General features: G+C 42.2%; 1 protein-coding gene across 8 annotated transcripts in view; it reads left to right on the top strand.

Moving 5' to 3' along the window:
• The window catches only part of DAAM1 (dishevelled associated activator of morphogenesis 1), a 202,986-nt gene that overhangs the window by 154,766 nt on the left and 25,708 nt on the right, over window positions 1-22,512 (top strand). For 5 of the 8 annotated variants that reach the window (XR_008848986.1, XM_056546901.1, XM_056546902.1 and 2 more), the window contains 12 exons: window positions 51-161; window positions 270-373; window positions 1,264-1,330; window positions 1,424-1,541; window positions 2,576-2,714; window positions 3,402-3,460; window positions 4,211-4,398; window positions 4,489-4,791; window positions 6,166-6,273; window positions 8,872-8,901; window positions 11,099-11,131; window positions 14,356-14,459. Coding sequence is in view for 7 of the 8 variants with exons in the window: in XM_056546901.1 (XP_056402876.1) it covers window positions 51-161; window positions 270-373; window positions 1,264-1,330; window positions 1,424-1,541; window positions 2,576-2,714; window positions 3,402-3,460; window positions 4,211-4,398; window positions 4,489-4,791; window positions 6,166-6,273; window positions 8,872-8,901; window positions 11,099-11,131; window positions 14,356-14,459 (1,364 nt within the window). In the remaining variant the exon portion in view is untranslated. The remainder of the gene's footprint in view (window positions 1-50; window positions 162-269; window positions 374-1,263; window positions 1,331-1,423; window positions 1,542-2,575; window positions 2,715-3,401; window positions 3,461-4,210; window positions 4,399-4,488; window positions 4,792-6,165; window positions 6,274-8,871; window positions 8,902-11,098; window positions 11,132-14,355; window positions 14,460-22,512) is intronic. The other 3 variants (XM_056546905.1, XM_056546906.1, XM_056546907.1) reach the window with 3 other exon arrangements.

Below are 22,512 nucleotides of genomic sequence, written 5' to 3' on the forward strand. Positions count from 1 at the left end.
CATTTTCTTCCACAAGAGATCTAACCGCTTATCTTTCCATTTTTTCTTAGACTTTAATAAATGACTTGGATCGAAGTACAGGAAGGTATCGGGATGAAGTCAGCCTGAAGACTGCGATCATGTCCTTTATTAATGCGGTGCTTAGCCAAGGAGCCGGTGTGGTAAGGGGTTTACTTTTTAGTTTTAAATGTGTATCTCCATAAAACAATGTTTAATTTCCTCAAACTGATTTTGAAAAGTAACAACCTTTGGTATTTTTCTGTTTAAAGGAAAGTCTAGATTTCCGACTTCATCTCAGATATGAATTTCTAATGTTGGGAATTCAACCAGTAATTGATAAACTTCGGGAACATGACAATTCCACACTTGATAGGTAAGTGGTCTGATACTCTCATTCTGATATATATATATATATATATATATGTGTTTTTTTTCGTGCATTTTCTTCACCTGCAGTCTGTTAAAACAGAAAGCTCATAATGTACCATGGTTTATGGATATATCCTTAGGCTGAGCATACACATTGGTAGTCATCTATTTCTTCTCATTGGGAAGAGGGCAATAAGTTGCCATCAAATAAGGCAGCAGTTTATCTTCTTTGAATACAAAAGAATTGTGCATGTTGAAATTTTCCATGCCTTACCTTTGAAGGGAATGTCAAAACACCCCCATACACACTAGATGGTCATCTAGTCCTGTCCAAATCATTGGGGTCAACTGGAATTTATATAGTTTGTTAGGCCACTTCTAGACTAGAGCAAAATAAAACCACAACTACTTTGGCAGTAACTATCTTCTTTTTGGCAAATGGCCACCAGCTTCTAAGCCACTTTAACCTATTTGTGGCTGCTGGAGGTAGTTGAGAAGCCAAAAGCAGCCGAAGCTGGGGAGTTACACACTTTACATAGCCCCCATTGACTTTCAATGGAGTTGTGCAAACAACATAACCCTGCAAGCAATCTAAACAGCATAGTTTGGTGGGGGGGTTTATGCCATATGCGGTAAGAAAAGTTACGCAAATCGCATAACTTTCTCCTTTATAGCTGTTTTCGGCTTCCTGATCACCACCAACGGCCATAGGAACTTGACAAACCTTAAATATGAGATGGGAACACCCCACAGGAGCCCTTTTTTGTCCATGTGTTACATAGTCGGTCATTTATTTTAATAGCCAGCATTTAATACTTTATGGAACTTAGTGAAAACTAGTTGTAAAAAGGGTGTTCTGGAAGTATAACCATATGCAATAATTTCCATTTTTAGACACTTAGATTTTTTTGAAATGCTGAGAAATGAAGATGAACTTGAATTTGCCAAAAGATTTGATCTGGTGAGTGTCCCGATCTTTATCTTGTCATATACAGTATATGTGGGATGTATCCTCTCCTCTGGTTTATATTATGTGTGTTTCCTATTTGTCCAGGTTCACATAGACACTAAAAGTGCAACTCAGATGTTTGAGCTGATAAGGAAGAGGTTAACGCACTCCGAATCCTATCCGTACTTTACTTCTATACTTCACCATTGCCTCCAAATGCCTTGTAAGTATGTGAGCTGTAAATGGAATGCACTGCCGCTCCAGTAAAGTAATTGCTTATTTATCCTCCTGTGTCAGAATGTGACAAGGCTGCAGCGGGGAATCTGTACAATGCACAGACTGCGAGGGGGAGGGGGACACTATGTACAGGATGAGTGCCGCAACAGTGTTTCAGACAGCAGCACTCTTTTCTGTTGATGATTTATGAAGGGTTTTAAGAATTCTAGTTCAAAAGGTTTGAAATATATATAATGTGTGTGTATACATATCTGTGCACACTCTATTCAATGCGAAGGGGCAACGCTCCGAAGAACTCTGAAAAAAAAGTATTTATTCACACATATATGCATACAACAATGTTTCAACTTCTCTATGAAATCTTCATTAAGCAATTGCTTCTTAGACTTCAAAGAGAAGTTGAAATGTTGTGATATACATATGGGTGAATAAATACTTTAATTATACAGAATTTTTCAGAGTGCCACCTCTTTGCAAGGATTATTTGTCGAAGTTGAACCCAAGGAGTTGTAAGCGCTGGTCACGTGACCGCCGCTTATGAATATTTAAATGTAGCCGGTGGGCCCGCCTCAGAGCGCAAGTCAGCGATGGAAGAGGGAGACCTTCGGGGGGATCGGGGCTCCGGACTGCAGGTAGGTATAGCAGTCAGAGACCCCGCATCTGTCTCCCGTTCACCCACACTATAACCCGGTGTATTAGGTTATAGTGTGAGTGAACGGGTGACCGCTTTCCTTTAAAATCACAAGTCTAAAAAGAACACAACCTGGCACAGTGCTCCCGATAGATCTGTCTTCTTGGATGGCTCCTGTAGTCTCACTCGATTACATATTTGCTACATGATGATTATTTATAGAATTTTCCTATGACACTTGATGTCAATTGTTTTCTTCTCAGAGGCGATATGTTATCTGTTACTTGGCTTCATGAAGGTTATGCCCTTGTCTTTTGAGAATAGAACTTTTATTGAACATCTTTGTCCCATTAATTATTATATTTTTTTTTTATATTTTTTGTGAACAGATAAACGAAGTGGCAATACTATACATTACTGGCTTCTTCTGGACCGGATAGTTCAGCAAATCGTGATCCAAAACGATAAAGGACAAGATCCTGACAGCTCTCCTCTGGAAAATTTCAATGTCAAAAATGTTGTTAGAATGTAAGCATGATACACTATAGTATTTTATTCTGTGCTGCTTCTTCTCATCAGAGCTGACGGAAATACCAATGAAGGCTTCATAGAGTAGTGTGAATGGAGCCTTATATGTTCATGTGTTAGCTGTTTTTAGTAAGTCAGTGGCAGATGCATACAGGTGCAAGTGCCTTTGGCATATGTATGGCGGACAGTTTGGACTCACCAAGCATAATGTCCAAAAGTGGTGTAAACATGTGACAGCTTAATGGGGCTTTTCCTTGACTTGATGATCATGGGGGACTGACTTCTGGGACCACCACTGATTATAAGAACATATGGAGTCACAGCACCCTGGCTCCCTCAGTGGTTCCCAAAACTGCAGCGTCCAGCCACCTGATGCTGTGCTGAAGCTTTCTGAAGAGCTCCTGAAGCTGATGGCGCTGCAGTGCCATGTTCTTTCTCAGGTTGGTGGGAGTCCCAGAGATTGGATCCCTAGCGATATGCCATCGCCTTATGAGATAGAAATAATACTTTGAAATCAGAAGGTTTGACTTCAGCTATACTGGTGGCCTGTAGATGGTTAATGGATGGGCAGATGTTTGATCTACTGTTATAGATCAGCCCTGGTTTGTCTATCCTTACATTGGCCTTTGGCAAAATTTATTACACTGTGACCTCTATGGTTACTTTGATGTTTTGTTGCCCACACAGGCTGGTGAATGAGAATGAAGTGAAACAATGGAAGGAGCAGGCAGAGAAGATGAGAAAAGGTAAATGTTACATTGGGTCTACCATATAGACATTGACATTACGTTCCATCTGGTGTTTGACATTTGTCTCATGTAAAACAAGTAAAAGCCCAAAGTAGACAGTATTGTGCATTCTGTATTTTTTTTTTGTTTTGTGTTTTTACTCGGTTTTAAAGAAAAAATATCACCATGAAAAACCTGGAGCATTTCCCCAATGTCCTAATACAGTTTCACTAGGTAGTGTATTTACATCAAACAGGCCCCTGGGAACGCTTCCTGGTTGTCAGGGACTAGACTGCATCACGTGATCCCTTATAGAGATGCTAAGTGGTTGAGAGGAATCATGTGATTCAGTTTTATCAGAACCAGGATGCTGCCCCCTCCTTCCTTGTTTGGCGTTTTATTAGACTGTTTACTAGCTGTAAGTGTATACCAGCTGGTATAATTCTGGTTATCATATGGATCTTATTAATTTAAAACAAAAAGCAGCAAATGCTTTACAATGAAAATTAAAGAAAAAACAACACACTACAACTCCTTTTAACAGTTCTGTGGATTTTTCTTTACTGTTAAACCACAGTTAGCTTTCCATATTGTGGCTGCAGACCATTTGCAGCTCTACTGAAAAAGCATAGTGTCACCATCTAATCGGCCTTAAATTCATCCAGTTGATTCCCATTAAGGCCGAACCAGCATATCCTGGCATGTAAAAAACATCACTTAAACAGGAAGCAGCAGATACCTTGACTTGTATGGTTGATACCATTCTAGAGCACCATGAGCTACAGCAAAAACTGGAGAAGAAAGAGCGAGAATGTGATGCAAAGACTCAGGAGAAAGAAGAGATGATGCAGACTCTGAACAAAATGAAGGAGAAGCTGGAGAAGGAGTCCAGTGAGTGCAAGCAAGTAAAACAGCAGGTGGTGGAACTAACAGCACAAATCCAGGAGCTGAACAGCGTAAGGAATCCCTGCACTTGTCATTTAATAGCTATCACTTTTTTTTTTTAGAACTTTTGCAAACTTAACACGTTTTTTTTTCTTTCACAGCGAGCAGTCTGTGCTCCCATTCCAGGAGGGCCACCTCCTCCACCAGGTGCCCCAGGTGGTCCAGTACCTTTGCCACCTGGAAATATGATGCCTCCTCCGCCACCACCTCCTCCTCCACCTGGTGGAATGGCTCCTCCACCACCGCCACCTCCACCCCCAGGAGGTCCACCTGCACCACCAGGTCCTCCACGTTTAGGATTTATGTCTTCAGCTCCCGGACCTCTAGGCCAAGCCCTGAAAAAGAAAAATATCCCCCAGCCAACCAACCCACTTAAATCCTTCAACTGGAATAAACTTTCAGAGGTATGTGCGCCACTTACCGTACAGTACTATAGCAACATGACTGGGTATAGGATATTAGTTTGTAGTGCATACAGTCCATCCTTTTTGAGAAAAACACAAGGGCCCTCATTTACTATTTCAAACCCAACATTTTTTGTCCGGTTGTGGGCCAGATTCTGTCGCATTGCGGCAAAAATTCTGTCTGCGCAAGATTTTGCACCAGAATTGAGAAAACGCCGACTAACTCTCAATTTTTTTAAGAAAACCCAAAAAAAGGGCGTGTCCGACAGGAAATGGGCGTGGACTCCAAAAAGGGGTGTGTTTCCTAAATTTTCACAAAAAACTAACATTTACTAAGGCTTCCACATAAAATGTGGTGGATTTGAGCTGAGGAAAACCAGACAGATCAGAGCATGTGTAAAAAAAAATCAGAGCATTTACTAAGGGAAACCTTAGTAAATACCGTGGAAAATAAATTGTAGGGAATTAAAACCCACAAAGAAACCTACACAACACTCTTAGTAAATAAGGGCCAATGTGAACAGCTGGGTGTAAAGCCTCAGGAAATCTGACTCCACAGTTCCCATTAAATGAAGGAGCGGCAGAACTTCAGATGATGTAAGATGCAGACTTCTCTTACGCTGGGTTCACACTACGGTTTGTCATTACGGTTCCCGTATACGGCTGGGAGGAGGGGTGGGTGGGGCTTAATCACGGCGCCCGCACTCAGCCGTATTCGAGAACCGTAGTTAATGTATGTCTATGAGCCGACCGGAGTGAACCGCAGCCTCCGGTCGGCTGCTTTTTCGACCGTATGCGGTTTCCCGACCGCAGGCAAAAACGTGGTCGACCATAGACATACATTAACTACGGTTCCCTATACGGCTGAGTGCGGGCACCGCGATTAAGCCCCGCCCACCCCTCCTCCCAGCCATATACGGGAACCGTAATTACAAACCGTAGTGTGAACCCAGACTTATTCCCCCTGTCAGATATGCTATGTTTCAGCTCCTTGTGGAATTTTTTTTTCATCATCTTACATCAGTTGGAGTGCTCTCGTCCTTATTCATTGGTTCAGATTTATAAAAATCCCAAGCGCTCCTGTATGTGTAGATACTCCCACCTAAGGCGTATCACAGTGTCCTTTGAAGTATAGGTCAGGAGACCTCGAATGTATACCCTACTTGGGGCTCTCCTGAAGCATTTGATTTTCATGCATTTTAAATGTAGTTCCAGATAACCTAAATATTTTATCTATAACTATAAGCCTATAGCAAATCATAGAAATCCAGTTTATATATATTATATTCATGCACAAATATATGTGACGTTGGTGGAAAAATTTGTAAGCACAATAGTTCTCACCATATCTCTACTGTACTTTTTCTTTTCTAGAACAAACTGGAAGGAACTGTCTGGGTTGATATTGATGACTGCAAAGTGTTCAAGATATTAGATTTAGAAGACATTGAACGGACCTTCTCCGCATACCAAAGACCTCAGGTAAAATGGCTTCACCAGTTTGCTGTCGATGAACATGACACATTTTAAATGGGTACTCTGTGAAAAACTTATTTTTATTTTTTTTAAATTTTTTTTTAAATCAACTGGTGCCAGAAAGTTAAACAGATTTGTAAATTACTTCTATAAAAAAATCTTAATCCTTCCTGTACATATTAGCTGCTGAATACTACAGCGGAAATTATTTTCTTTTTGAAACACAGAGCTGTCTGCTGACATCATGAGCACAGTGCTCTCTGCTGACATCTCCGTCCATTTTAGGGACTGTCCAGAACAGCATATGTTTGCTATGGGGATTTCCTTTTACGCTGGCAGTTCCTAAAATGAATTTCCACTGTAGTATTCAGCAGCTAATAAGTACAGGAAGGATTAAGATTTTTTAATAGAAGTAATTTACAAATCTTTTTAACTTTCTGGCACCAGTTGATTTAAAAAAATAAAAAAAAGTTTTTCACCAGAGTACCCCTTTAATCCACAAGCCTCAACTTGAAATGTGTAGAGTAACCCCATAACTTAATGGGCATATTAGAATCCAGGATTTAAAAACCTGCAGAGGTTAAAGCAACTACAGTTAAATAGACTTCTGTTTCCTCTACTTCCACCCATGATTTTTTGTGCTGGGTACAATTAGTTTTTTACATTAGTATGTTATGGGTGTTGCTATGTTAGATAGCTGTAGCCAGCTATTTAAAGGGGTTCTCCCGTGGAAACCTTATTTTTTTTATTATTATTTCTTTTTTTAAATCAACTGGTGCCAGAAAGTTCTATTAATTTGTATATCACGTCTATTAAAAAATCTTAATCCTTCCAGTACTTTTTATGGGCTGTATACTAAAGAGAAATCCAAAAAAGAAATGCATTTCCTCTGATGTCACGACCACGGTGCTCTCTGCTGTCCTCTGCTGTCCATTTTAGGAACTGTCCAGAGCAGGAGAAAATCCCCATAGCAAACCTATGCTGCTCTGGACAGTTCCTAAAATGGACAGCAGAGGTCAGCAGAGAGCACTGTGGTCATGACATCAGAGGAAATGCATTTCTTTTTTGGATTTCTCTTTAGTATACAGCCCCTAAAAAGTACTGGAAGGATTAAGATTTTTTTAATAGAAGTGATTTACAAATCTGTTTAACTTTCTGGCACCAGTTGATTTAAAAAAAAAAAAATTCCACGGGAGTACCCCTTTAATATGTAGAGTAGAGATGAGCGAACTTACAGTAAATTCGATTCGTCACGAACTTCTCGGCTCGGCAGTTGATTACTTTTCCTGCATAAATTAGTTCAGCTTTCCGGTGCTCCCGTGGGCTGGAAAAGGTGAATACAGTCCTAGGAGACTCTTTCCTAGGACTGTATCCACCTTTTCCAGCCCACCGGAGAACCGGAAAGCTGAACTAATTTATGCAGGAAAAGTCAGCAACCGCTGAGCCGAGAAGTTCGTGACGAATCGAATTTACTGTAAGTTCGCTCATCTCTAATGTAGAGCATAACTTGATATAATTTACACCAAAGGGTCATGCATGTTGCCATATTAGAGCTTTGTCCAAGCTAATAGTTGAAAGAAGCAGTAATATGGCTCATGTGCTGTACTTCTGTAAGACTCTAGTTTCATACTGGGGCTTTACTGTAGGTAAGTGTTTCCCAACCATGGTGCCTTCAGCTGTTGCAAAACTACAACTCCCAGCATGCCTGGACAGCCGTTGGCTGTCCGGGCATGCTGGGAGTTGTAGTTTTGCAACAGCTGGAGGCACCCTGGTTGGGAAAGACTGCTGTAGGCTTTCTGACAAACAATGTGACTTACCCCATTGGATGTTGTACTATGGCTTTACTCTCATCTATGCATTGCTTCTGATTGAGAATATCTCTATAATAAAGTGCCATATGGTGACAACAGTCTGATTGCCTATGGCCCATAGTCTGGAGTAGAGATGAGCGAATTTATAGTAAATTCAATTCGTCACGAACTTCTCGGCTCGGCAGTTGATTACTTATCCTGCATAAATTAGTTCAGCTTTCAGGTGCTCCCGTGGGCTGGAAAAGGTGGATACAGTCCTAGGAAAGAGTCTCCAGCCCACGGGAGCACCTGAAAGCTGAACTAATTTATGAAGGATAAGTCATCAACTGCCGAGCAGAGAAGTTCGCGACGAATCGAATTTACTGTAAGTTCGCTCATCTCTAGTCTGGAGCTTTGTCTTAGCCTGAGGCCTTAGGGTTACACTAATAATATTTTGCACCAATTAATTGGCACAGCTAATGTTAACGTTGTGTTCTGTGTATTTCAATATTTCTAATGGGAACTGATGTATAAGAATAAGTTGCACCACCAATCTACCCCTGTGCATGATGTTCAGAACGGAATGTTTCTGAAGCTTTGCCGATTATTTGCTTTCACAATATATTGACTACACTTGGTCTTTATTTGTATCCAATGGCTCTTTTGCTGCAAGCATCTACTTGAAACGTACTATGTGTTGCTGATCTGCTTTGGCCACTTTCTATCTCCTGTCTCTTTAAATTTGCTGCCACCGCTGAATTGCACGCAATGATTTGCCTCTCTTCCCAATGCTTGGCTGCTGATTTGGCTACAGGATTTCTCCATAAACAACGGCATCAAGCAGGTGAGTCCGCTGCTTCTACCACACCTGGCACATTATACTACTGATTGCAAGAATGTGGCAATGGTTGGATAGAAAAAAGCATTGTACCAGCTAGGTTGGGCATACACATTAAAGCCTGCTGACTATAAGAGAGCTTTGTGACTATAAGAGAGCTTTGTGACTATATGAGAGCTTTGTGACTATATATGAGAGCTTTGTGACTATATGAGAGCTTTGTGACTATATGAGAGCTTTGTGACTATATGAGAGCTTTGTGACTATATATGAGAGCTTTGTGACTATATATGAGAGCTTTGTGACTATATATGAGAGCTTTGTGACTATATATGAGAGCTTTGTGACTATATGAGAGCTTTGTGACTATATGAGAGCTTTGTGACTATATGAGAGCTTTGTGACTATATGAGAGCTTTGTGACTATATGAGAGCTTTGTGACTATATGAGAGCTTTGTGACTATATATGAGAGCTTTGTGACTATATGAGAGCTTTGTGACTATATGAGAGCTTTGTGACTATATGAGAGCTTTGTGACTATATGAGAGCTTTGTGACTATATGAGAGCTTTGTGACTATATGAGAGCTTTGTGACTATAAGAGAGCTTTGTGACTATAAGAGAGCTTTGTGACTATAAGAGAGCTTTGTGACTATATATGAGAGCTTTGTGACTATAAGAGAGCTTTGTGACTATATGAGAGCTTTGTGACAGCAGGATCGGGCATTTGGACTTCAGCACGTGTCTAGTAGCAGCTTACAGGACACTGCATACTTAGCAGAGTATGCATGTACTGTATATGTGGGAATTGGGAGGGATAGGCGTTACACCAACAGATACTTAAAGGGGTATTTCAGGCAAAAAAAAATTTTTTTTTTAAATATCAACTAGCTCCGTAAAGTTAAACACATTTGTAAATTACTTCTATTAAAAAATCTTAATCCTTCCAATAGTTATTAGCTTCTGAAGTTTTCTGTCTAACTGCTCAATGATGATGTCACGTCCCGGGAGCTGTGCATGATGGGAGAATATCCCCATAGGAGCTGGACAGCTCCCGGGACGTGAGTCATCAGAAAGCAGTTAGACAGAAAACTGCAACTCAACTTTAGAAGCTAATAACTATTGGAAGGATTAAGATTTTTTTAATAGAAGTAATTTACAAATCTGTTTAACTTTCCGGAGCCAGTTGATATATATAAAAAAAAGTTTTGGCCTGAAATACCCCTTTAATGCGTATGGCCATACCCATAAAGGGGTACTCCAGTGGAAAACTTTTTTTTTATTTTTTTTTTATCAACTGGTGCCAGAAAGTTAAACAGATCTGTAAATTACTTCTATTAAAAAATCTTAATCCTTCCAGTACTTATTAGCTGCTGAATACTACAGAGGAAATGGTTTTCTTTTTGGAACACAGTGCTCTCTGCTGACATCATGACCACAGTGCTCTCTGCTGATATCTCTGTCCATTTTAAGAACTGTCCAGAGTAGGTGAAAATCCCCATAGCAAATATATGCTGCTCTGGACAGTTCCTAAAATGGACAGAGATGTCAGCAGAGAGCACTGTGCTCGTGATGTCAGCAGAGAGCACTGTGTTCCAAAAATAAAATAATTTCCTCTATAGTATTCAGCAGCTGATAAGTACTGGAAGGATTAAGATTTTTTAATAGAAGTAATTTACAAATCTTTTTAACTTTCTGGCACCAGTTGATTTTAAAAAATAAAATAAAAAAGTTTTCCACCAGAGTACCCCTTTAAGACCAAAACACACATGCTCGTCTCATAATCCATGTTGTATAAATATCCAGTCTAGTGAGGCTGATGTCTGTGGATCTGGACTATGGAGCCGGTCTGTTGTCCACCACCTTATACAATCGGCCATGTTAACTTTAATCGGCCCTTTCTTTTATTCTGTAAATTTTAATTTTGTTTTTCATTTTGATTCCCGTGAACTATTTTAGCATCAGATAATTCTCCCTTTTTTATCACTCATGGCTTTCATTCAATGCCTGCCTGGAATTTCTTATCTTGTATGTGCAACTAGACATGATGACAGAAATAAGTGGCAGGTCAATGGCACTGTGCAGACATCTTTCTTTTATGTTCTTTATACGCAATCCAACATAAATATTGGAGAGAAGCGATTGCAGCAGTCTCTGGGGTTTGCTTATCATGTGTTAAGAGACTTTATTTTGTGCACACAGGCACTCTCGAGAAGAGAGACCTTTAGAGCTCTGGTACCGTACTCTGTTTTTTTTTTTTTTTTTTTTTTTTTATTATTTTTTTACTTTATTTTTTTTATTTATTTATTTATTTTTTTTAAATAAGCTTTTTCATTTTTAACCAGACTAATAATGAAGTTTTAACTTAAACTTTAACCCTTTTTTTTATTTTATTTTTATCTTCGTGTGACTCACTCAGCCGTCTGACAGGGAGGCGGACAAGGCTTCAGTCAAGTCTGCAACTTATTCTTGTAGATGATAAAATATTTCCATAATTCCTATTTTACAGAGCAGGGGAAAAACTAGACAACTTCGAGCCCCATAGCGGTCGGGCTGAACCCTCCTCCTCCTTGTTGACATAAAATAAACCGCAGCTTTACTACTTTTTTTTGAGCAAAAAACAAATGATGGATAGTCGTGTAGATAACAGATCTACTGCTTAGATCCCACATAGTACAATTAGACCACAGAATATACTCGCTATTTTTGCAACTGCTGGCCCTTGGCTTTAGGGCTCTGGTGTAGCTGATAGGACTATAATTATGGCTAAACCTAAAATAAACAAGTAGATTCTGACTCTGAGTCAAACGTTCTGATAAGCAGATGAACTAGCTCATTCGTTGGGTGACTGATGGCCCTATTACATGTGGTGCTATTGTCCCATTTAGTAGGAATCACCTTAAAAACCTTGTTATGCTAAAGAACTCTCTGGACATACATTGCAGATGCTCCTCCACTTATATATTAGGGCTGGGCGGTATACCGGTTCATACCGAATACCGACATTTTTGGGCTGCACGATATGAATTTTTTCCAATACCATTTTGGCCCCTCCCCCTTGGGAATGAATTATCAGCCCAGCGCAGCGCTGTCCCCACATCGGGGAACTAATCATACGTGGCCCGCCAGCGCTGTTCTACTCCCCCCACCAAATCATGTGATCCGCCAGCGCTGTTCTACTCCCCACCACCACCACCACCACCAAATCATGTTACCTGCGGCTTCTTACATGACAGTGGGCTCAACCTATCACTGGCCGGGGCAGGACATCGCTCCGGCCGGTGATATACTGACGGCTATCCCACGTTCCAGTCCCCAGCGTAAGGCTGACGAAGGTAAGTTAAAGTTTATTTTCTTTATCTTTTGCAGCCCGGGCATTGGGATACAGCATACAGCAGTGGTCTCCAACCTGCGGACCTACAGCTGTTGCAAAACCACAACTCCCAGCATGCCCGGACAGCCGTTGGCTGTCCGGGCATGCTGGGAGTTGTAGTTTTGCAACATCTGGAGGACCGCAGGTTGGAGACCACTGGCGTACAGTGAGTTCCAGCGCCGGCGGCCCCCAACAAAGAGAAGGAGTGAAGTGGTTGCGGGTGACATATTTGAGTAGTACCCCGCTGGGCTGATAATTATTTGGGGGGGGAGCAGAACAGCCCTGGCGGGTAACATGATTTGGGGGGGAGGAGCAGGAGGGCGCTCGCTGGGTCACAAGATTTGGGGTTGGGTGGGGGTGAAAGGAATACCGTTATATACTGTGGAACCGCCATAAGTTATAAAAATACCATGATACACATTTTTGGTCATACCGCCCAGCCCTATTATATATATCTGAAAGATGAGTCCCAGTGTCTGGAGAACAGGGTTTCCATGTTCCCTGCTGTACAAGGCCACAAAATGGATATGTTATGTACAGTGAAACATCTGCATAAAACACCTATTTCAGAAGACCACCCTCTTAAACAGACCATGTATTCTTTGAGAACACCACCCCCATAGAAGACCCCTTTTGGGTGATCATCTTGAAGAGGTTTCTCTTTATTATGTATCTAAAGATCTGTTGTCCAAATACCTGTTGTCCCAGTGAGTCCTATAGCGTTTGTAAGAGCAGCAGTGAGTAGATTTGTATTTCCTGTTCTTGTGATTGCTGGGGGCCCCAATAGTTGGACCCCCATTGATCAAACACCAAAAAAAATCCAAAAGTATCGTTCTTAAAGGAGTTGTCTCAGGGTAGAGGTGAGGGACCAATTACCATATTTTTCGCCGTATAAGACGCACTTTTTCTTCCCCAAAACTGGGGGGGGAAAGTTGGTGAGTCTTATAGGGCAAATACACATTAAAACCTGGTCATATTACAGCGGTCCCTGCGACCATCAACGGCCGGGACCTTCAGCTAATACAGGACATCACCGATCGCGGTGATGCCTTGTATTAACCCTTCAGACATGGCGATCAAAGCTGACCGCCGCGTCTGAAGCAAAAGGGAAACTAACCCAGCTGCTCAGTTGGGCTGTTCCGGACCACCGCGGTGAAATCGTGGCATCCCGAACAGCTTACAGGACACTGGGAGGGACCTTACCTGCCTCCTCTGTGTCCGATCGGCAAATGACTGCTCCGTGCCAGTATCCCCTGCATGGCCGACGCTCTCCTTCATCGTCATCACGTCGTCGCACACGCCGTCCCGCCATCCAATAGGAGCGGCGTGCGTAGCAACGTGATGGCGGCAGCAGAGACGTTCCGGAGCGACGGGGACACCCCAGGGACTCAGAGACAGCGATGGAGGGCGACATCCAGGGCAGCGGTGATGGGTCCGGAGTGGCGGGGACACGCGAGTATAACCTCCTATACCAGTGGTCTTCAACCTGCGGACCTCCAGATGGCTGTCCGGGCATGACGGGAGTTGTAGTTTTGCAACATCTGGAGGTCCGCAGGTTGAAGATCACTGTCCTATACTTTACATTGTATTTGGTTCAGAATCTTTTTTTTCTAGATTTTCCTCCTTTAAAATTGGGTGCGTCTTATACGGCGAAAAATACGGTACTAGGATAGGCCAGTTATGATTGATGAGTGGAGGTTCAATTACTGGAGCCCCCACTTTGTGCTAGATTAAAGTTGCATCAGAAATAATTGCAGCCCACGTCAAAACTTTGTTGTGTTTTTTCTTTTTTTTTTTTTGGGAAGGTGCATGGCCATCCATCTGTCTTGTGACATCTGTAGAAAGGCAGAAGGAGATAACGTGGCATAGCACTTTTGTATTGATGCCGTCACTAGCAGTTGACTGTCCTGATCATTCTTTATAAAATTACTACTCACTATCCATCATTCTGTTGCAGTCTAAGCTTTATGTAAAGCTGGTTTTACAATATTATTAGAGTATATGTATTTTTGCCTTTTGTGGTCTTTGTACCATGTCCTTGTGAATGATCACAATTAAAACTTTTTTTTATTTGTGACCTTTTTAGAAAGAGCCCGAGACCAATGAGGGTACCCTTGGTTCAAAGAAGGTGAAAGAACTTTCTGTGATAGATGGAAGGAGGGCACAGAACTGTAATATTCTTCTTTCCAGGTATGTGTATTTATGAAACAAGAAGCCTCGTGTATTATTTGTACCTATATTGGAACCAATATTCAGAGAAAGATCATTGGAAACCATGTTCTTTAGACATTCCTGCTGACACACTTTCCGTTTTCCATTGACCTCTTCAGAATATACCTTTCCTCATTTGGCCAAGCAACTACATAATAACTCAGATTTGCCCCGCTGATCGAGATAATAATCCCAGTAAGACTATTAAGATAAAAATGTAGTTTATTGGGCATTTAACAGTTATATGAAAGTTTTGGAAGTTTCCCAAATCCTTGAAAAATCTTACAAAATCACTAGCACTGCTAATATAGAATTTATTTTCTAAGCATTATCCCAGTAAAATCATTATATAAAGAACTTATAGAAGCTCCTGGTACAATGTATTATACACAAATAATGCATCTACTGCTTCCTATTCTTGTCCTTCCAAACTGATAACCATATGCAATCATTTAAAGGGTACTACACTAGATAATACACAAAAAAGCAAAAAGAAATCCCATTAATTCTTCTGTTCTCATCCTCTTCATTGATCTTATCTTGCCTAATCCTCTTTCAGTCAAAGCCACAGAACGGGTGTAGCTGGGAGCTGAGAGGGCACATGCCCCAGATACAGTTAAAGGAAAACTGTCAGATATTTTCTCCTGCACTATCCACAGGTACTGATGTATAGTGTGGGAGACTCTGATTCCAAAGAGCCCTACCTTACCCGAATCCGCCCGGCCATTTGCCCGCAATTGTAGTTTTATTCTATGTGTATATCTTGCTGTAACTGGCACGGGCGGGCTTTTGCAGCTAACTGGCACTGACGTCAGCGCCGCTTATGAATATTCATCCCCTCTCCCTCCAGTTAGGAGCGGCGAAGAGAGGGAGAACTGGAGGGAGGAGGGATGAATATTCATAAGCGGCGCTGACGTCAGTGCCAGTTAGCAGCAGAAGCCCTGCCTGTGCCAGTTACAGCAAGATATACACATAGAATAAAAGTACAATTGCGGGCGAACGGCCGGGCGGATTCGGGCAATGTAGGGCTCGGTGGAATCAGCGTCTCCCACACTATCCATCAGTACCTGTGGATAGTGCGGGAGAAAACCTGTGACAGTTTTCCTTTAAAAGGGTACTCCACTGGCCAGCGTTCGGAACATTTACTTCTGAACGCTGTGTGCGTGCTGCAGGGGTCAGCCACACCCTCTAGTGATGTCATGTCATGCTCCCAAAATTTTAAACTAACTAAATGTTCCGAACGCTGGCCAGTGGAGTGCCCCTTTAAGTAGGGAGGGTGAGGAGGCACAAGGTGAGGGCTTCTGTAGTTCCTGCCTTCCCCCTTCCTCTCCTGCCTGATCTGCGTATTGGCTCTTGTCATGTGACCCAGGCAGCAGCTCTGTTGGGATGTATAGAGGAGGTGGAGGGGGTGCAGAGAGCTGCTCAAGAAAGAAACAGCAGGCTCGGTCATCTGCTGTCACATTCCAGCAATGGAGGGGGAACTGTGGTGAGCTATCTGCAGGAAAAGGGTGTGTAACTATATATAATGTGTCTGAATACATCTATATGTGTGTAAGCAATGTATGTGTATGTATCATAACAGTAATGTGTGCCATGTGTTAGTATAGACTTGAACATGTGTTTGTAATGTGTGCATGTAAGCAATGTATGCGTGCCCATCTTAAAGGGGTTATCCAGGAATAGAAAAACACAGCTAATTTCTTTCAAAAACAACTCCACGTCTGTCCCCAGGTTGGGTGTGGTATTACAACTTGGTTTCATTCACTTCAATGGAACTGAGCTGTAGAACCACACCCAACCTGGAGACAGATGGGGAGTGTTTTTTTTAAAGGAAATTAGCTCTGTTTTTCTATTCCTGGATAACCCCTTTAACACTTATTTGTGTAGTATAGTAGTATGTACATTTTATAATTAGGGTGGACACTAAGGGAACTGGGGGGGGGGGGCATACACTGAGCCTTCTTTTGCAATCACTTGCCTTCTGCAAATCTTTTTTATTTTTATTTTTTTTGTAACCCTGCACTACCCAGTCTGTCTGCAGAAGATAGAAGGGCTCAAAAAGAATCCACTCCTGTGTTGTCGATCAGTCCGCAGCATTACACCCAAAACAAACAGTATTATAAAAAAAACTTGCAAACACGTGGACAAGTTTATCTCCTGTTTATTTTATATTACTTATGACTGGGTTAATGTTTCTTTAAGGTATTCCACTTACTTTGCTGCTCTTGACCATATTAGCAGTAATGTTTTCCTGTATCGGCACAATGCAGCCAGTAATAATGGCTTGTAATAGTCTCCAGAAATTCAATGCAAAATATCTGCAATGTAATCGTGAGGCAAAGAGCAACACAGGCCCCTCCGATCTAATGATTTGTGGAGGGTGTTCCTTTTTTCCCCAAACATCTATTGTGGGATAGTTGGGACACCCTTCATAGATGGTGGGTAATTTTTACCAAAACTGTCTGGTTTGGCCAACATTTTAATGTGAATTGCCGGCTTTGGATATCACTGACATGGCAGTAGATATATGATGGGCATCACTAAGAACACTTGTTAAGTAGAATTTTAAGACACAAGGAAGTGGATGTAGATTGAAGTGGGATGAGCCACCTGGTTTGCCGAGTCCAAAAGACTGGGGTGTCAGATGTACTTATCTACAAAATGCAAAGTTCATACACACAGCTTCTTATCTCCGGCTATGGGCAGATTACAATGAGCCGGGAGACATTCTTCTTCAGCTATGTATGCTATAAAACTCCACGCCACGCCACACAGAGGACATACACATGGGGGGAGATTTATCAAAACCTGTGCAGAGGAAGAGTGGTGTAGTTGCCCATAGCAACCAATCAGATTGCTTCTTTCATTTTCCACAGGCCTCTTTAGAGGCTTGTGGAAAATGAAAGAATCAATCTGATTGGTTGCTATGGGCAACTGCACCACTCTTCCTCTGCACAGGTTTTGATAAATCTCCCCCATGGTCTTTGGCATCTTATTGTGTTTGCTTAACTTAACGATATAGTTATACAGCCAAAAACTGGAAAGTGTTATCGGGAACTACACTATTGACAAGACACTTTTCTTTGTTGCCAACAATAGTCTTATCTGGAATGTGCTCAGATTAAAATATTGCTCTTACTGTGTTCCCATAAATGTTACCAGAAATTACAGAGGTCCATTACAACATGTACAGATTTGATTTAGGATTGATTACTTATTGGGACTAGAGATGAGCGAACTTACAGTAAATTGGATTCGTCACGAACTTCTCGGCTCGGCAGTTGATGACTTATCCTGCATAAATTAGTTCAGTTTTCAGGTGCTCCGGTGGGCTGGAAAAGGTGGATACAGTCCTAGGAGACTCTTTCCTAGGACTGTATCCACCTTTTCCAGCCCACGGGAGCACCTGAAGGCTGAACTAATTTACGCAGGATAAGGCATCAACTGCCGAGCCGAGAAGTTTGTGACTAATCGAATTTACTGTAAGTTCACTCATCTCTAATTGGGACCATCCAGCTTGATGTTTTCTATTGATGATGTCCAGGATTATTTTTCCAGTTTTTGAGCTTATTTTGTTATGGAACTTGACATTCCCCTAAGTGACCAAAATAATTATACCTGGGTTAACAGCCCAGTCTGTAGTATATAAGACCTTTTCCACTGGGCTGGGAGGCAATTTGTTGGCAGCAAGTTATAATATCTATGACTATTAAATGTTAAGGACAAACCATTCCTAAACTGGTGCAAAATTTTATATGGAGTGATCTTAATTGGTGGGAAATCTGTACAGTCTATACTATTAAAGGGGTACTCCGCCCCTGGCATCTTATCCCCTATCCAAAGGATAGGGGATAAGATGTTAGATCGCCGCGGTCCCGCTGCTGGGGACTCCGGGGATCGCCGCTGCGGCACCCCGCCATCATTACTGCACAGAGCGAGTTCCCTCTGTGCGTAATGACGGGCGATACAGGGGCCGGAGCAGCGTGACGTCATGGCTCCGCCCCTCATGACATCACGGCCCGTACCCTTAATGCAAGTCTATGGCAGGGGGCGTGACGACCGCCACGCCCCCTCCCATAGACTTGTATTGATGGGGACGGGCCTTGACGGGGGCAGAGTACCCCTTAAAGACAAGATCTGAATCTTCCAGAGTCTGTTCACATTGCATCTGAGGTGTAAGTTATGAGGTTTTCCCAATGTATACTTGAAATACAGTGCTCAGTTGTACAGTGGTCCCTCAAGTTACAATATTAATTGGTTCTGGGACGACCATTGTATGTTGTAACCATTGTATGTTGAGACCATAACTCTATGGAAACATGATAATTGATTCTAAAGGCCCAAAATGTCATCCAAAAATAGGAAAAAGTGAGGATTAAAGAAAAATAAGTAGATAACTAATATAGATAAAGCAAATCCTTACATATAAAAGTAAGAAAGATCTGCTAGGAGCTGTAAATCACTGTCTATGTCAGTGTTTCCCAAGCAGGGTGCCTCCAGTTGTTGCAAAACTACAACTCCCAGCATGCTGGGAGTTGTAGTTTTGCAACAGCTGGGGACACCCTGCTTGGGAAACACTGGTCTATGTAGAGGAAAGGAACTTCTTCGGAGTCCTGTACAGTACACAGTGTCCTAAAAAAAAAAAGTAACATGGAGCCGCCCTCACCTGGTGTCCAAAGGAGCAGGTAACCCAGGCACAGGTAAAGAGTACAGAACATGTAATACCTCCCTGTACTGTAGGGGGCGCTACCAGACACCAGTCAGTGCATGCACTTCAGTAATACAGGTGTTTTACCAGTGAATGTCCATTCTGATTGGTCGGTTCTTTCAGCCATTGACACGTTTCACAGATCTGGACGGTCAGTAGCATTGTATGTTGAGTCTGGTTTCAACTTACAATTATAGATGAGCGAACTTACAGTAAATTCGATTCGTCACGAACTTCTCGGCTCGGCAGTACATTACTTATCCTGCGTAAATTAGTTCAGCCTTCAGGTGCTCCGGTGGGCTGGAAAAGGTGGATACAGTCCTAGGAAAGAGTCTCCCAGGACTGTATCCACCTTTTCCAGCCCACGGGAGCACCTGAAAGCTGAACTAATTTATGCAGGAAAAGTCATCAACTGCCGAGCCGAGAAGTTTGTGACAAATCGAATTTACTGTAAGTTCGCTCATCTCTACTTACAATGGTCCAGAAAAGACCATTGTATGTTGAAACTATTGTGTGTTGAGGCCATAGTAAGTTTGAGGGATCACTGTATTCCATTGTAAGGCCATATGTTTGCCTATAAACTTTCATTATAAAAAACAGTAAAAACACTGTGAAGACCATTCTGTTGGATGGAAGGGGATCTATGGTCAATTTGATTCGTGCTGAGAGTTTTCGTGTTTCATACACAGAATTGTACTGCTAACAGGCTTACTCTTCCTAATCTCTCACGATGTTGGAAAGGGTAAATCCCCACCCTATTCCAGATGTACTGCCAAACTGATGCTAAAAATAAACCTTTTATTCCGTGTAGATCTCCTTATCTAGCTACTTTGTTTATTAAGGAAATCATCTATAACTTTCTTCCTGGTCACTTGATGTACTGTGAACTGAGAATAAGTCAGAAGAGGAAAAGATTGTGACGCTGCCCGGCTGTCGGCTCTGATGTACGACGCGGAAAACCTCTGTCTTCTATTTCTACACCACACCCATGAAAAATAAAGCCGGCACGGTGGAGCAGATCTATTGTCATGAAAGCTTTAGTGCTCCCAGTGCATCTATACTTGGTTCTGGGGACATCATCATCGCACTGCTGGAATGTAGATGTAATCAGGGACACCGAGTACATTCAGTCTTCACATTCACTTAGTTTCCAGGCTTTTTGAATTGTAGGATCACCTTATGTCACCCCACTGTTATTAGATTAGAAATTGCTTAACTAACACTTACCGTATTTTTTGCCATATAAGACGCTCCGGCATATAAGACGCTCCGGCATATAAGACGCTCCGGCATATAAGACGCACCCAATTTTAAAAGAGGGAAAATCTAGAAAAAAAAAGATTCTGAACCAAATACAATGTAAAGTATAGGACAGTGGTCTTCAACCTGCGGACCTCCAGATGTTGCAAAACTACAACTCCCAGCATGCCCGGACAGCCGTTGGCTGTCCGGGCATGCTGAGAGTTGTAGTTTTGCAACATCTGGAGGTCCGCAGGTTGAAGACCACTGGTATAGGAGGTTGTACTCGCCTGTCCCCACCGCTCGTCACCACTGCCCTGGGTGTGTCGCCCTCCATCGCTGTCCCCGTCGCTCCGGAACGTCTCTGCTGCCGGGTATCCTCGCTCTCCGTCGCCGCCATCACTTTGCTACGCACGTGCGCGACGACATGATGACGACGGAGAGCGCCGGCCATGCAGAAGATCCCGGCACGGAGCAGACACCAAGGAGGCAGGTAAGATACCTCCCGGTGTCCTGTAAGCTGTTCGGGACGCCGCGTCTAAAGGGTTACTACTACAGGGCATCACCGCAATCGGTGATGTCCTGTATTAGCCGTGGGTCCCGGCCGTTGATGGCCGCAGGGACCGCCGTGATAGGACAGGTATTTGCCGTATAAGACGCACCAACTTCCCCCCCCCCCCAGTTTTGGGAAAGAAAAAGTGCGTCTTATACGGCGAAAAATACGGTAGTTTTTTCTTTTGGTTGTTGATGTTTTTAAGGAATTAGAGACATCTGCAGCACACACACAGCCCCCACCTGGATTTAATGGCTACAAAATGGGGACCCCTGTAGGTCTGACCCAAAACATGCATTTCCCACCTATCAGTCAAGTATGGCAAATCATGTGTAGTAATGCTCTGTAAAATATATAATATCCCCTTGTCATGAACCACTCTATGACCCCTACCTATGTAGTGGGATGTGGTGGGGGGGGGCATGCAGTTGCCTGGTATGCATTTCATATGCATTTGGTTTATTTTCTACTGTCCTGTTGAACACATCAAAATTTTATAAGTATAATCAAGAATACATGTGCTGTATGTTGTGATTAGAGATGAGCGAACTTACAGTAAATTCGATTCGTCACGAACTTCTCGGCTCGGCAGTTGATGACTTTTCCTGCATAAATTAGTTCAGTTTTCAGGTGCTCCCGTGGGCTGGAAAAGGTGGATACAGTCCTAGGAGACTCTTTCCTAGGACTGTATCCACCTTTTCCAGCCCACCAGAGCACCTGAAAGCTGAACTAATTTACGCAGGATAAGTCATTAACTGCCAAGCCGAGAAGTTCGTGACGAATTGAATTTACTGTAAGTTCGCTCATCTCTAGTTGTGATGGTGATGGCCTGTAAACTACTTTGTGGCAGTCTGACTTAATCCCTGTCTTGCCCTGATTTCTGAGACTGCTTGGAATGATGTCACGGCTGCAAGAACCAGACATCAAGTGACCTCTTATCCTTCGGTTTAGCTAAGCCAAACACAACAATACTAAACACAAGATGGCCATCACACTGTAAGGTCGCTCCTCTATTGTATAAAATAAGGAAAAAACAAAACGCATTTCATTTTACTCTATTTCACAAGTTATTGGTAAAGGATGAGATTGTAAAAAAATAACTAGTTCATCACTCTGCCCCGCTGCTTTTACTAAATACAACCAGACAAATACATGCGGACAAAGTCTGCTGCAAATTAACCCAGCACATTTGCATGTGGATTTTTTTGGAGAAATTAGTAAAAAAAATTAAAAAAAATTGCTTGTATATTTGAATGGGTAGTCTGATCAGTGATCCACAGCCAATCCCAAAGCATGTGATCATAGCCGAGGAGAGTCCTTGTGTGCGAACACTCTGTGAGGCTCCTTTCACATCACGTTTTGATAACATTTTTGAAGGGGTACTCCGGTGGAAAAAAAAAATTTTCGTTTTTTTTTTTTTTATATCAACTGGTGCCAGAAAGTTAAGCAGATTTGTAAATGATTTCTATAAATAAAATCTTAATTCTTCCAGTATTTATTAGCAGCTGTATACTACAGAGGAAATTCTTTTC

The sequence above is a fragment of the Hyla sarda genome, chromosome 11 (genome assembly GCF_029499605.1).
Source record: "Hyla sarda isolate aHylSar1 chromosome 11, aHylSar1.hap1, whole genome shotgun sequence".
Classification (NCBI taxonomy): domain Eukaryota; kingdom Metazoa; phylum Chordata; class Amphibia; order Anura; family Hylidae; genus Hyla; species Hyla sarda.